This window comes from Chaetodon auriga, chromosome 23 (genome assembly GCF_051107435.1).
Source record: "Chaetodon auriga isolate fChaAug3 chromosome 23, fChaAug3.hap1, whole genome shotgun sequence".
In the NCBI taxonomy this organism is placed as follows: Eukaryota; Metazoa; Chordata; class Actinopteri; order Chaetodontiformes; family Chaetodontidae; genus Chaetodon; species Chaetodon auriga.
The window spans coordinates 18,098,868-18,111,771 of NC_135096.1; the positions used below are offsets into that span (position 1 = coordinate 18,098,868).

At 46.1% G+C, this 12,904-nt stretch overlaps 2 protein-coding genes across 2 annotated transcripts; one reads left to right on the forward strand and one right to left on the reverse strand.

Moving 5' to 3' along the window:
- Nucleotides 1-286: 286 nt before the first annotated feature.
- On the reverse strand, nucleotides 287-6,639 carry LOC143315835 (transcriptional-regulating factor 1-like). The gene is made up of 12 exons (XM_076723341.1): nucleotides 6,286-6,639; nucleotides 5,458-6,198; nucleotides 5,127-5,173; nucleotides 4,899-5,001; nucleotides 4,456-4,804; nucleotides 4,254-4,329; nucleotides 4,022-4,161; nucleotides 3,840-3,943; nucleotides 3,403-3,472; nucleotides 2,890-2,975; nucleotides 2,695-2,808; nucleotides 287-779 (listed from the first exon to the last, which is right to left on the reverse strand). Exons 2-12 carry the CDS (start codon nucleotides 5,962-5,964, stop codon nucleotides 744-746), a joined length of 1,632 nt encoding a protein of 543 aa, XP_076579456.1. The 5' UTR covers nucleotides 5,965-6,198; nucleotides 6,286-6,639; the 3' UTR covers nucleotides 287-743.
- Nucleotides 6,640-7,967: 1,328 nt separating this feature from the next.
- On the forward strand, nucleotides 7,968-12,358 carry lipt1 (lipoyltransferase 1). The gene is made up of 4 exons (XM_076723363.1): nucleotides 7,968-8,579; nucleotides 9,263-9,859; nucleotides 9,956-10,177; nucleotides 10,784-12,358. Exons 2-4 carry the CDS (start codon nucleotides 9,319-9,321, stop codon nucleotides 11,194-11,196), a joined length of 1,176 nt encoding a protein of 391 aa, XP_076579478.1. The 5' UTR covers nucleotides 7,968-8,579; nucleotides 9,263-9,318; the 3' UTR covers nucleotides 11,197-12,358.
- The last annotated feature ends 546 nt before the right edge of the window (nucleotides 12,359-12,904 follow it).

The following is a 12,904-nucleotide window of genomic DNA, read 5'->3' on the forward strand; positions in this document are numbered from 1 at the left end:
TGGTTTTATAATCACACGTTCAGCTACCTATCACAAGTGCTTGGATGTTCAGGTGTCCACATACTTTTGGCCATGCAGTGTTGATATGGATGTGCAGAGCTGCGGTCAGACAGACGTCTTTTCAGGCTGTAATAAGTGAAGCTCTGTTCAGCATTTAGACCCAGAGGGAGGGACAAAGACACGGCGGCAGAGAGGATTAAGGAAGAAAAACAATATCTGAACATACCTGAGCTGCAGACTGAAGGCCCTGAGCTGCTCTCTGACCACAGTCTGAGAGAAAACACATCCAAAACGAAGCTTCGCAACGAGAGGCGTCAACTGCTTCCTGTGTAAATGTCACCATGACTGAAAATATAGTGCAGGACTGTTGGGAAACATCAGCGTCTGTGATTGGACCATCTGTCACAGGTGCAGCAAAGAAACACCACAGTCGACCAGGTGGAGGCACGGGTGTTTTGTGGTGGAGTTTTCCTTTAATTTTCAGCTCATCTCAAGATATTTTTATCAGTACAACGACATGACTTCTGAGATCAGGAAGGCAAAGTGGAAATAAATACATGTGTGACGATAAGAAGCATTTAAGCATTAAGTGAGCGAGCTGTCAAGGATTCAAACAGTTTGTGCTGTTTAAGCCTTAATTACAACATTTATCTGTGTGTGTGTGTGTGTGTGTGTGTGTGTTTGTGTGTGCGCGTGCGTGCGGTTAAGTAGTGTGTCGCTCCAGCAGGTGACAGTCCAGTCGTTCACGATGCATCATGAGATCTTTGACGACCTTTGACCTTGGAGAAACACAGAGATGAACACTTTTTAATCACCATAAATACACAAACACGCCATCGTAAGGTTGATCAGATTATTGATCGATGACCAGTGACTCGTCAATGACTCGGTTACTGAACGCTCTGCTCGGGAACAAAAACTGCTGATGGTTTGAAAGGATGAGATCAATAGTTGAAATGAAAGCACCTCCCAACGATTATGACTGGCCAAAAGTATGTGGACACCCATGTGTGACGGTTCAACATGTCACACCAAGACCACGACCGTTGATCTGCTCCTTCAACAGCCTCCACTCCTGGGGACTTGTTGGTCTGGACTCAGGGTCTGATGTGTGACCTGACTTGGGCTTTTGGGTGTGAAGTTGGGGTTTGGCTTAGGATTTGCTGGTCTTGGTTTGGAGTTGGACCTGAGACTTGAGTTTTGAATTTACTCGGGACGTCTTGGTCTTGGCTTGTGATTTGCCTCCGGACTTGTTTGTCTTCGCTTGGGAATTTTTGGTCCTAACCTGAGTCTTGTTAGTTCTGGTTTGGCACTTGAGTTGGGACTTGTCTCTGGACGTGTGGTTTTTACTTGATCCTTGACTCTCATACTGAAACCAGGGTCATTAATCCACTGCGGTAACAGCCTCCGCTCTTGGGGACTTGTTGGTCTTGACTTGGGACTTAAGACTTGTGACTTGTAAAACACATGAAACGGGCGGTGTGTTTGACGTCTGATGTGTAAAACATCAATCAGCACGTGTGACTGAACGAATCTGACAGAATCAAGAAGTGAGCAAACAGACAAAGCTGGTGGAAATCATTGATCAAATGAATCCAAACCACACTGATGGAAAATTTAAATTGACTCACCGGGGTCTGACCACACACACACACACACACACACACACACACACACACACACACACACGTGCGCCGGCTATTTGAAATGTGAAGTCACAGCCTGCGCAGAAGCCTGACGCCTCTGACAGGAAGCGTGTGTTGTGTGGGTGTGTTTCGGAGTGTGTGGACCGATAACAGGAATTTGGTTTCAGTGGTTTTTATTCATTCAGCCTTTAGTTTCGTTTGTGTTTGCAGAGACTGAAGTGACTGACCCGAAACTCTGAACCGCCCGATGACTGGAAGCCAAACTGTGTCAGCACTTCACGCTTTGACTGCTCGTCAGACGCTCATGAGAGGCTCTGAAAGGACTCCGTGTGTCTTAAATATTTCCAGTAGAACTCACGTGAGGATTTTTTTGTGTTTGTGTCTTTAAAGCCAGGCAGAAAAAAGGGCAGCAGGCGCCTGACGTGTCGTGCAGGTAGATTCACCTCAACGTGAGGGACCTCACGCTGTCTGATGTCCTCATGTCCACACGTCAGCTTCTCAGAAATGAGTATTGTACTTGTACTTTACTGGAGTATTTCCATTCTATTGTGCCTTCACACAGGACACATGAATGCTTCAGGAGTATATTCTGAAAGGGCTCATTCTGCATCTCAAGTACTTTTAATTTTGGTACTTAAAGTGTATTTTGATGTCGTAATTATGTATTTTTGAATTTTGAACATTTGGAATTGAGGACTTTTACTTCTAACAGAGTATTTCTACACCGTAGTACTTCTACTTTTACTTACTGAAGTGACAGATGTGAATCTTGTTTGTCTGTTTTTCTTCAGCCACATTTTTTCTCCTTTTTACCCTTTAATTCGTAGTATTTTAGAAGTATTCCTCATTTCTTGTGACAGCAACATCAAAGTGTTTCGAGGACACGTTGTTTTATTTTATTCAGACTCTAATTGGCCTAAAAAGACTCTTTAATCTACGTTTGACGACAGTTTGTCGAGTGAGGATTATAATGATCCTTTGCCATTGCCCCTGGTTGAAGTGAAGTGCATTCTGGGACATTTTCCCTCAAATCTGAACAGTTTCTTACGTTTGCGTCGGGCAGAGTGACGGTCAGTCCAGCCGGGGTCCTCGCGCTCAGACTCAGCTTCTTCTTCCACAGGTAGTAAAACTCCACACACTGAGAGACGGACTTAGTCTGGACCTGGACACACACAAAGACCCGTGAACGCATCGCGCGGCGGCGAGCGGCCGGAGCTCATGTTGAACAGCAGCGGAGACTCACAGCTTTCTGCATCCGGACGAAGTCTTTACCGTGAAGCTGCAGAGACTGAAGCAGCAGCGTCCTCTCTGCTGCGCTCCAGCCGACGCCTGCAAGACACGTTTCACAGGGTCCACGTCAGTAACTCACATACTACCGCGGCCTGTACTACAGCGGTGTAAAAATACTCCAAGTCCTGAATTCAAAACGCTCTTAAAGTATCAAAAAAGTAAATAAAAAGTCTCATTTCACAGTTCTAGATAATGAAAGCATATTATTCTATTTTTATCCCTGACATGTATCTGTGGTTTATGTTTAGCCAATTTTAGATGCTTTTTGTGTTTCTGGGTCAATGAGTGAAGTTCTTCATCACATCAGATGAACATGAATCATCTGAGGTGTCTAATGTAGAACAGTATTTCCCTCTGAGATGAAGTGAAGTGGAAGAATAAAGTAGAATAAAATGAAAATACTCAAAGTTTCAACATGTCAGAATCGGTGCAGTACTTAGTAGTAGATGTACTCAGTTATTCGTACTTTGACTCGGTCGAGCTGCGCGGTTGTTGTTGGAGGTTTCAGGAGTCGACAGCAGTTTCTCCACCGTCAGCTGCAAGACAAAAACAAAAGCTGCAGCCATTTTTGATTTGGGAAACTCCAGCAAACAGGAAGCTCGAACGCTCAGTGGACCAAAACGAAAAGCTCGTATCGTGTCCGTACGGACTTAATTTGCTGGTTATGTGCTGGAAACAAGTGAGGCTTCTCCTCTCACGGTTGAGTCTTCATACGGTTAAAAGAGCAGTTCAACATTTTGGGAAACACTGACGCTGCCAAGACGTGCTGATTAGATGATGAAGATCTGAATGTGGATCATCATCACATACTGGCTGATTAGACCAAAGGTGCACTCAGAGATTTTAAGTTTGTCAGCAGCTCACACTTTAGAGCAACAGACCAAACGGCCAATGAGATCTTACCAGGAAGTCCCCTCTGCACTGTGATAGGACATGAAGGGCAGACTCTGGGCTGGCCACGCCCCCTGGCACCACGCTGGAGCGAGCCATCATCAACAGAGCTTCAACTGGACGAACAATGTTTCAATCAGAAATGGTCCAATGGGAATCACGATTGAAACGAGGACGTTCGTGTGTGTGGATACCTCTCTGTTTATTGATGGGACACTCCAGCTCCTCCCACGGAGTCCACAGCAGCAGTGCATTCTGGGAGTCGGAGTGTGCATTTTTTCGGCCCAGCAGAGGTGGGATTTCAGCCTGGAAGCCCCGCCCTACATTGATGCGTCTGTGATTGACAGCTCAGCATGAGCAGGTGATCAAACAGTGACATCACTGCACAAAATGAGTATGATTGGTTGAGAGGTCAGTTTTACTTACGGCTTATTGGTTCCTGTTGTCACTGTGCCAGGAGAAGGGGAGGCTGCCTCCATGGCAACGAGATCATTTAATCCATCTGCCAATCAGAGACACAAAGTTTCATCGTGTCCTGGTTGTTAACCAATCAGCAGAGGGAGGATAAAGCCCCATGTTGCTCAGTGTTTGTACGGATCAGGTTTTTACTTACTTATCATTTACTTACTGTGTGTGTTGTGAAGCTGGACAGTTTGCACTCTCTGCTGCCTCCTAGTGGTCAGGGAGCAGTACAGCCCTGGCCCCGCCCTGAGGGGACACAGCATGGGCGGGGGCGTGTAGTGGACACCGTCATCCCCGGTGACTGCTCCATCACCCCCGCCGCTAACGGCCGCGTCCTCGTCCTGTACGCGCAGCAGGCTGTGGTAGAGCACGGCGTGTGTGCCGGCTGGACCGAGGTGACCGCACCTCCTCTGTGTGCTCCTGCACGCCTTGGCCGAGCCTCTGGATTGGGCGGGCACGTTGACGGGCATCAGCGTGGAGACGGAGGCTGGGACCAGTGGGGAGGAGTCTTCACCCTGAAGACCGAGGACCGGGACACTCATGACGTCATTGTGTGTGTGTGTGTGTGTGTGTGTGTGTGTGTGTATGAGAGTGGGTGAGTGGGTGGACCTTGTTCAACCACGTAGCAGATCTGAAGCCGCTGTGGGAGCGCATGTGTCCGTTTAAGGCCGGCAGACTACTGAAGTCACGATTACACAATGTACACAGTAATCTGTAACACACACACACACACACACACACACACACACACACACACACGGTGGAATAGATCACATTAGAAGGACCCTGCATGTCGTCGTCATACGTCGGATCACCTGATGGCGACCTTCAGGTTACCTGCAGTCTCGACCCTCAGCGCTGTTTTTCCGTTTCGGCCGTTTCATCTGAAAGTGACCAGAAAAGATTGAAATCAGTTTGGAAAATAAAACAGAAGAATAGAGTAATTCTTATTGTCTTTAACTCTGTGAGCGTATGTGCTGACACAGACAGCCACGTCTTTACTCACGTACTTCAGACTCACCTGTGGTTCACCTTCATTGACTAGTTTTCATCACGTGAACTTTATTTACATGCTCGTTATTTTACTTCTTCGCTCACTGATTACTCCTCATTTTCACATGAAATTAACCAGCAGTAACTTTGCATGTTTTTTGTACATCAAACGCACCCATGTCCAGTCTGCTTGACCATGTCCTCCTCCTGTTCCTCCTCCTGCTCCTCCTCCACACTCAGCAGGAGGGCCTGGAGGCGGGGCAGCCCTGCTGACATCCTCTGCTCTTCCCCGTGGAGAGAAACAGCTCTCAGAGGTCCCGGCGGCGTCGAGGAGGCCCGTCTGGTCCTGGATCAGCCCTGTTTGGCCCTGGAGGAGGCCTTGGTTTGTCTGATGCAGGTGGTGCTGCCCGGGGTCGGGGGTCATCAGGTAAGGGTCCAACTCCTGTCTGGATGCTTGTGTATGAAAATCCAGTCTCTCTTCCCAGGTATGCATTGGAGGAGCAGGGCTGGAGATGGTGGGGGTTTGTGGGTAATGAGGACTTGGACCAGGTGTGTTGGGGCTACAGAAGGGCTGGGGGGCATTGAAACTGTCATGGAAGAACTGGGCGCCGGAGAAGCCTTCAGCAGGTGACGAGCCAAAGTCCACAGAGCTCCATCTCCCCAGGGCAACCTCTCCAGACATGGAGTCCAGTGGAGAGCACTGCAGCTGGGACAGAGCTGGTCCAGGAGGTCTCCAGGTGTCCTGAACTGGGCCAGGTGTGTCCCCCTGTTCAAACCCACCACTGGTGAAGACTGTGCGGGTGTTATAGGGCAGTCTGTGTGCGTTCTCCAGTTCATCTCTGTGGTGAGCCCCATCAGTGCTGAACTGGTTCCCGTTCTGGAGATGGAGGTTCAGGTGGGCTGTGGTCTGGGTCTGCTTCAGGTCAGACAGACAGAAGTCATGCTATGATCGGACTCAGCGGCATTTCTGGGTCTGCTTATTCGCTGGAGTGCAGTATCTTACCTGGTGGGAGCAAGGTGGTCCGGCTCTGCTCCAGTGTGGATGACCTGAACCTGGGTCAGGATTTTGGTTGGAGAGGTGGTACTGGGTCGAGGAGAGGAGGTGAGGAGAGGTCACCTGGGGTTGGGGGATGAGGTGGGACGGGGTAACATAGGGATGAGGGAGGTGAGGGGAGGTTACCTGGTGATGAGGGAGGTGAGGGGAGGTTGGCTGGTGATGAGGGAGGTGAGGGGAGGTTACCTGGTGATGAGGGAGGTGAGGGGAGGTTACCTGGTGATGAGGGAGGTGAGGGGAGGTTACCTGGTTCTCAGGTACAATGTGAGTATGGTAGAGGTGAAGGGAGGTCACTTGTGGAGGAGGGAGATGATGAGGGGAAGTTACCTGGGGCTCAGGCAGGTGAGGCGAGGACACTTGGGTCTGAGGTAGGAGGTGGTAGGAGGGTACCTGAGGATGAGGAAGAGCATAAATAAGTCAATAATTATTAAGTGCACAGATAATTAAAAAAGCGAGTCCATTAAAAAAAAGTGTAAATAAGTCAGAACCTCAGTGTGAGGAGGGTTTCCATGGTTTCCAGATGACGAGAGGGAGGAGAGGGGAGGAGGTGACTGGGAATGAGAGGAGTGGTGGATGATGGGAGGGAGAGAGGACCAGGAACACGGCCACAAGTCAGACATGATGTCACACACGACAGGTGAGTCTGACCTGCAGGATGAGGAGGTAGAAACGCTCTGTGATCTGGTTTCGTTGGTTTCCACCTCAGTCTTACTGGTTGTTACCGGCCTTCAGTGTTCGGTCAGGCAGCAGCTCTGTGACAACGTGTGAACGTGTGAACGCAGGACACATCGAAGACTTCACACCCCGAGACGATTCACACTGAGCGTCTCTTAAAGTGACACCGACGACTTTAAAGTCACGCAAACCAAAGACGAATGTTTTCCCTCATTCAGAAACAGCCCGTCAAAACTTCACTTAAAGGGAATAAAATGCTTTTAAAGTTCCCTCTTTCATCTGTCTGAGTCTCCATTTAAAGCATTTAAAATGACACATTTTACATAATGTGTCATTTTAAAGACTGACAGTAGGTGATAAGTGAAAGTACACACAGTAAATAAGAAAAAAACAGAGTAACAGTACTGACCAAAATCAGCATTTAGTTTGAAAATACAATCTGAACGAAAGAACATCTCACCTGAAACATCATCGACTCCGACTGACTCTGACTCTGACTGTGTGTGTGTGTGTGTGTGTGTGTGTGTGTGTGTGTGTGTGTGTTGTCAGGATGTGGTCACATGTTCTTCCTCTCTCTGGTCGTCTCTCTGCTTCTTCCTCATGATGATGATCTCAGAGGCTGATTCGACTGAAGAGGCCAAACGGTCACATCAAAAATGAAAATATGATGCGATAAAAATGAAAATAAGTAGAATTAACTGAAAAACAACAGAACTAAATGAAGTTTTATTTTTATTTTTTTTATTTACATCACTATAGTGACACAGTGAAGGTATTTTTAGGTCATGAAACAGATTATTGAACCTTTTTTTTTTCTTGCCTTCATGTCACAACTTCCTGAAAAGTATAAATTGCAAAGATGTTGATCTGTAAGATTTAGAAAATAAGTGAACAACAACATTTTATTGGAGTTTTATTCGAATTTTTTGTGTATTCTACTCTGAGCTTTTATTTATTTATCTTTTCTTTTTGTTTTCAACTCAGACGTGACAAAGCTCTGCTGCCAATAACATGTTTTGATTCATTTAATTAATTGTTCACTAAAGCTCGTGTCCCTGCAGTCGGAACGCTCGTCAAGCAGATCGCAGCGCAGCACGGAGGCTTTACGGTGTGGGACTGAGGTCAGAGCCAAGAGTCAAGTAAGACACACTCAAACCGGAAGTTTGTCGGCTTCAGAATAAAAGCAAACACTTCGGGTGTCACCTTTTCCTGTTGTTCAATTCTGCATGATTAAATGTCCATATATGACGGTAAATATATGTTCAATGCATAAAATCAACTTCCATTTTGGTTTAGTTTTTGTTTAATAAATAAAACTTACACAAATATAAAAACATGCAATCAAAACCAGTCATGAAAGGGAAACAACTACGGAATATGATAAGATTAGTGAATTAAAAAAACCTCCAACATTTCCAGAGGTGGGACAGAGGACATGTTGAAATAACTTAACAGATATTATCAGAATGTCTGTTTTGTTTTGGCGGGCGGCCTTTATTTTGAAGGTTGAGAACGGAAATTGTTCCTCGCGATTTGATGCCGGTCCGCTCGTGCCACCTCCGGTTCAGGTCAGAACGAGACCAATGGTTCTCAGCTATATCTCAATATGTATCTGACAGACTGTTTGTTAACTGCTTTTTGTTAAAATGTAATAAAGTTATAATTTGGTTTTCTGTGACAACAGCAGCACGTACGGCGACGCAGGAGCTAATGCTAAAGCTAGCAGGCTGCGGTTTCGCTGGTGTCAACGGACTGTAGGACGTTTAGATAAGGATGTGTCAATGTCGTCATTCTTCAAACGCGTGATATTTCATGAAAAAAGTTCTTAAAAACGAAAGGACCCCTCTGGAAATCATCATTACTTTCCTATAATTATTTCCATATTCAGGACCGTAACAAACGATTACAATTTTCTTCAACCCACAAAACCAAAGATGTTCAACTTATGTCCACGATTTTATGGCTAAAATGAGACTAAAATCTGCTTTGATCAATTGAGGATTTCATCCCTGAATTAATTACATAATTGTTTTCTGGAAAGTCTCAGGAAATGAATGAGACATCCCAGATCGGTTTTGTTTTTCTACGAGTGAACAAAACACTTTCAGTCAACTTTTAAAGTTTTGGTGAGACGTGATTCAGTCACTCGTGGACATCTGGTCTTCCTCTTATTGTTATTAGACGTGTGTGATTTTGTTGCTGTCAGGATTTCTTCTGCAGCTGGACTGAATTGTTTGTTTTCACGTTATAGATGTGTCCAACATGTGGAAGTGAATAAGTGTGAAGTGTGTTGAGCTGTGAAACGCCATGATGTCACACATCAGGAGGACGTTGCCTCTGTTAAGAAGCTGCTCAGGTGTTTCCAGGTGTCAAACCAGCAACCTGCCAGCTTGGAGCAGCTCCACCTCCAGCAGCGGCCTGATCATGGCCTCTGACGGCGGTGAGGCAGGGCTGGTTCTTCAGTCTCAATCCACCGATGTGTACCAGAATCTGGCTCTGGAGGACTGGATTGACGCCAATGTGGACCTGCAGCAGCGCAGCATCCTGCTGCTGTGGAGGAACCGGCCGGCCGTGGTCATCGGGCGCCATCAGAACCCCTGGACCGAGTGCAACCTGTCAGCCATGAGTAGGGCGGGGATCCCTCTGGCCCGCAGGCGAAGTGGCGGCGGGACCGTCTTCCACGACCTCGGGAACCTCAACCTGACCTTCTTCACCTCTAAGAAGGCGTACGACCGGCAGAGGAACCTGAAGGTCATCACGGAGGCTCTGAGGCGGCTCCGGCCGGGACTGGACGTCCAGGCCACTGACAGATTTGACATTTTACTCAACGGACACTTCAAGATCTCAGGTAGGGAGGGACGACGGACGGCTGGTTAAATTACATTGAGAAGAGTCAGCTGCAGATCCCAGAGAGCTGATCGGGTGTTGTTGTTTATGTTTACAGGCAGCGCGTCCAGACTGAGCAGGAAGTCGTCCTACCATCACTGCACTCTGCTGCACTCTGCTGACCGCTCCGCCCTTGCCGCCGTGCTCCGCCCCTCTTGCCCTGGTATCCACAGTAACGCCACGCCCAGCGTCCCGTCACCTGTCGCCAACCTGCTGGACCACGCCCCCACGCTGCAGTGGGAGGAGCTGCTGGACGCACTGGTACACCAGTACAATGCAGGTACCATACTGGACTCTACTGGTCTCCTGTCAGAGTGAAATGAAAGAACCACTGTGATTAAATCTGTAGTGACTGAGACCCTCTGCTGGCCGAACCGTGTAACCACAGCTAAATACAACGAGTCAGAACCATCAGATAAAAGATTAATTTATGGCTCCGCTTAGAGAATTAAAGGGACCAAAGCCACTGCAACGACTACCAGAACTAATTAATTATCTTCATCACTGATGTCAGTGTCCTCCTGCTGTAATTAGTCTGTATCCTGTGAAGACTGAAATGCCCAAATGTAAAATTCAGGATCGTAATTACAGGCTGATATTTGGTGGTTATTCCCTGTAGTCATGAACACACAAGCAAACAGCTGCTGACCGTCACTCTGTTGTATTTATACTGTGGTTTTAATGGACTTCTGTCAGTGTTGTTGAGTTATGGATTGATATTGAATTAGCTGAAGAAATAAGATGTTTAAAGAGCGTCTTGACAGCAGCCGAAGGTCTAACCTCCAGTGGTTGAACGTGTTGCATCGCTGCAGTGATGTAGACGTGAACTCCAGTGCATTGTGACATCACTGAGCCTAATCTGCTCTGTTTGTGATTAATTGTTCAGAGTTCAGCTTCAACGCTGCATCGACCCTCATTAACCCAGCTGATGAGTCATTGTTTCCTGGACTCAGCCGGGCAGCGGCGGAGCTGCGTAGCTGGGACTGGACATTCGGTAAAACACCCAAATTCAGCGTCCAGACCCTCCTGGACTTGACGGACGATCGATCGTCAGCTCGCAGCTCCGCCCGGCTGCACATGGAGGTAAAGAATGGCGTGATTGAGAGCTGCGAGCTGGATGTTCCTGCAGATTGGCTCCCTCAGGCAATGAGCGGCGAGCTGAACGGCGTGCTGGTCGGTGAGAGGTTTTGTCGGCATCGAGCGGCGGCGGCTGTTGTTGCGCTGCTGCGGTCGGAGAGCGGCGAGCGGCAGAACAGACTGCACAACCTGTGTGACGCCGTGATGTCTGTGATGGGCTGAAAGGAAACGAGGAACGAAACAAGATGAGCCGTCAAGACCAACGGAACACAAAGTGCTGCACTGCCCCCAGAGGCTGTGGGGTTAATGACAGCCGCGACACGAGAGGTTCAGTTCATCGTGTAAAAAGATCTGAAGCTGTGGCGCCCCCTAGAGGCAACACGGCAGACTACAACCTGAGGATCGATCAATTCCAGCAATGGAGCGAAACGTTTGTCCTGAGGGCGGCGACAGGAAACATCATGAGGGCGTTGATTTATCAGACATTTATGGTCATTTCTGACTTGAAAATGTGTTCGCCAGTCAAAGTTGTAATTACAACTGGAGCAGCAACGGTTAGTCGATCAATCGACCGACAGAGAGAGTCAGCAGCTATTTTCATTATTGATTCATTGTTTTTCAAAAATGAGGATTTACTGTTTCTTGCAGTTTTTCATCAAAGCAAATTGAATATTTCTGGACTGTTTGTGGGACAAAACGACGTTTGAAGACTGTTCACTGTTTTTTGATGTTTTATCAACCAGGAGATTAATGTAGAAAATAATCATTCGATTAATGGATGATGGCAATGATCATTGGTTTATTAACAGGAAACTTCAGTGGATTATCTGATCCAGTGTGTCTGAGCTCGGCTCAAATGAGGCTGAAGCGCCTGTGAACCAAACAGACCTGAACGCCTCAACACAGGTCTGTCTCACACAAACTGACGGACAGGTGTTTCAGCTTCAGTGAAGTCGAATTGATCGTCATGTTAAAAGTCTGTTTCCTGTCTGAACGCTCGACATGTGCATCAGATGGAAGCTCAACATGAATAAAACGAATGTATAATGAACAAATAAAGGCGACAAACAGTTTTTAATTTCTACATTATCTGAAAATTTAACCAACTTTATTTCTAGATATAGAACAAATTCACAAAGCATGAAGTTAAGAATATATGAGTCATGTACAGTTATACAAATGGATTAAATAAAATGTGACAGAGGGGTTCATTAGAGATTTCTAAATGCATGAATATGACATTTGGCCATAATTACTCCAAAGGTGATCAGTTGGAGCTGTGGAAAAAAAGATAAAAAAAAATAAAGCCAATATATTTTGGAATTGACATGAAAAAGTTTGAATGAATATTTTTCCTCCAGAACTGACCTTTCAAAATAAAGACGTCACGGCCTCATTAAATCTGTGATAAGTAAAATACATATTTTTACTTATTTTCGTCGATCTATCTGAACTCACGGATCATTTGTAGTCGACGTTCATGTCGTATGGCGCATGCGCATTGACCCCGATTCGAGCCATGCGTGCTGCTGGGAGCTCTGTTGAAGAAGAGCGAAAACAGTGAGGTCTCACTCTGCTGTCGGAACCAAATATGTGTTGCAGATGTGTTTATATTGATGTGTGGTTTCCACTGGCTCCACATTTATACATTCATACATTTATATATTATTTTTTAAATGAGAATATATAATTACATTTTCACAAATATATTTACGTTATCGTGTGCAATGTGTTTAACACACACACATATATATATATATATATATTTATATAGAAAAAAATGTTAAACACATTGCAAAAAAATGTTAAACACATTGCACACGATAACGTAAATATATTTGTGAAAATGTAATTATATATTATATATATATATATATATATATATATATATATATATGAAGTGAGGGAAAAGATACGGAGTGAGTACTCT

What these genes read in the sequence shown, in the direction of transcription:
- LOC143315835 (XM_076723341.1), bottom strand. Translation starts at nt 5,964, where the DNA reads ATGTCTGGAGAGGTTGCCCTGGGGAGATGGAGCTCTGTGGACTTTGGC. An exon ending in GTCAAGCAGACTGGACATGG is followed by an intron (nt 5,174 to 5,457) that starts GTGCGTTTGATG and finishes GGTCACTTTCAG; the next exon opens with ATGAAACGGCCGAAACGGAA. An exon ending in CTGCTACGTGGTTGAACAAG is followed by an intron (nt 4,805 to 4,898) that starts GTCCACCCACTC and finishes CTCGGTCTTCAG; the next exon opens with GGTGAAGACTCCTCCCCACT.
- lipt1 (XM_076723363.1), top strand. Translation starts at nt 9,319, where the DNA reads ATGATGTCACACATCAGGAGGACGTTGCCTCTGTTAAGAAGCTGCTCA. An exon ending in CGGACACTTCAAGATCTCAG is followed by an intron (nt 9,860 to 9,955) that starts GTAGGGAGGGAC and finishes TTATGTTTACAG; the next exon opens with GCAGCGCGTCCAGACTGAGC. An exon ending in GGTACACCAGTACAATGCAG is followed by an intron (nt 10,178 to 10,783) that starts GTACCATACTGG and finishes TTAATTGTTCAG; the next exon opens with AGTTCAGCTTCAACGCTGCA.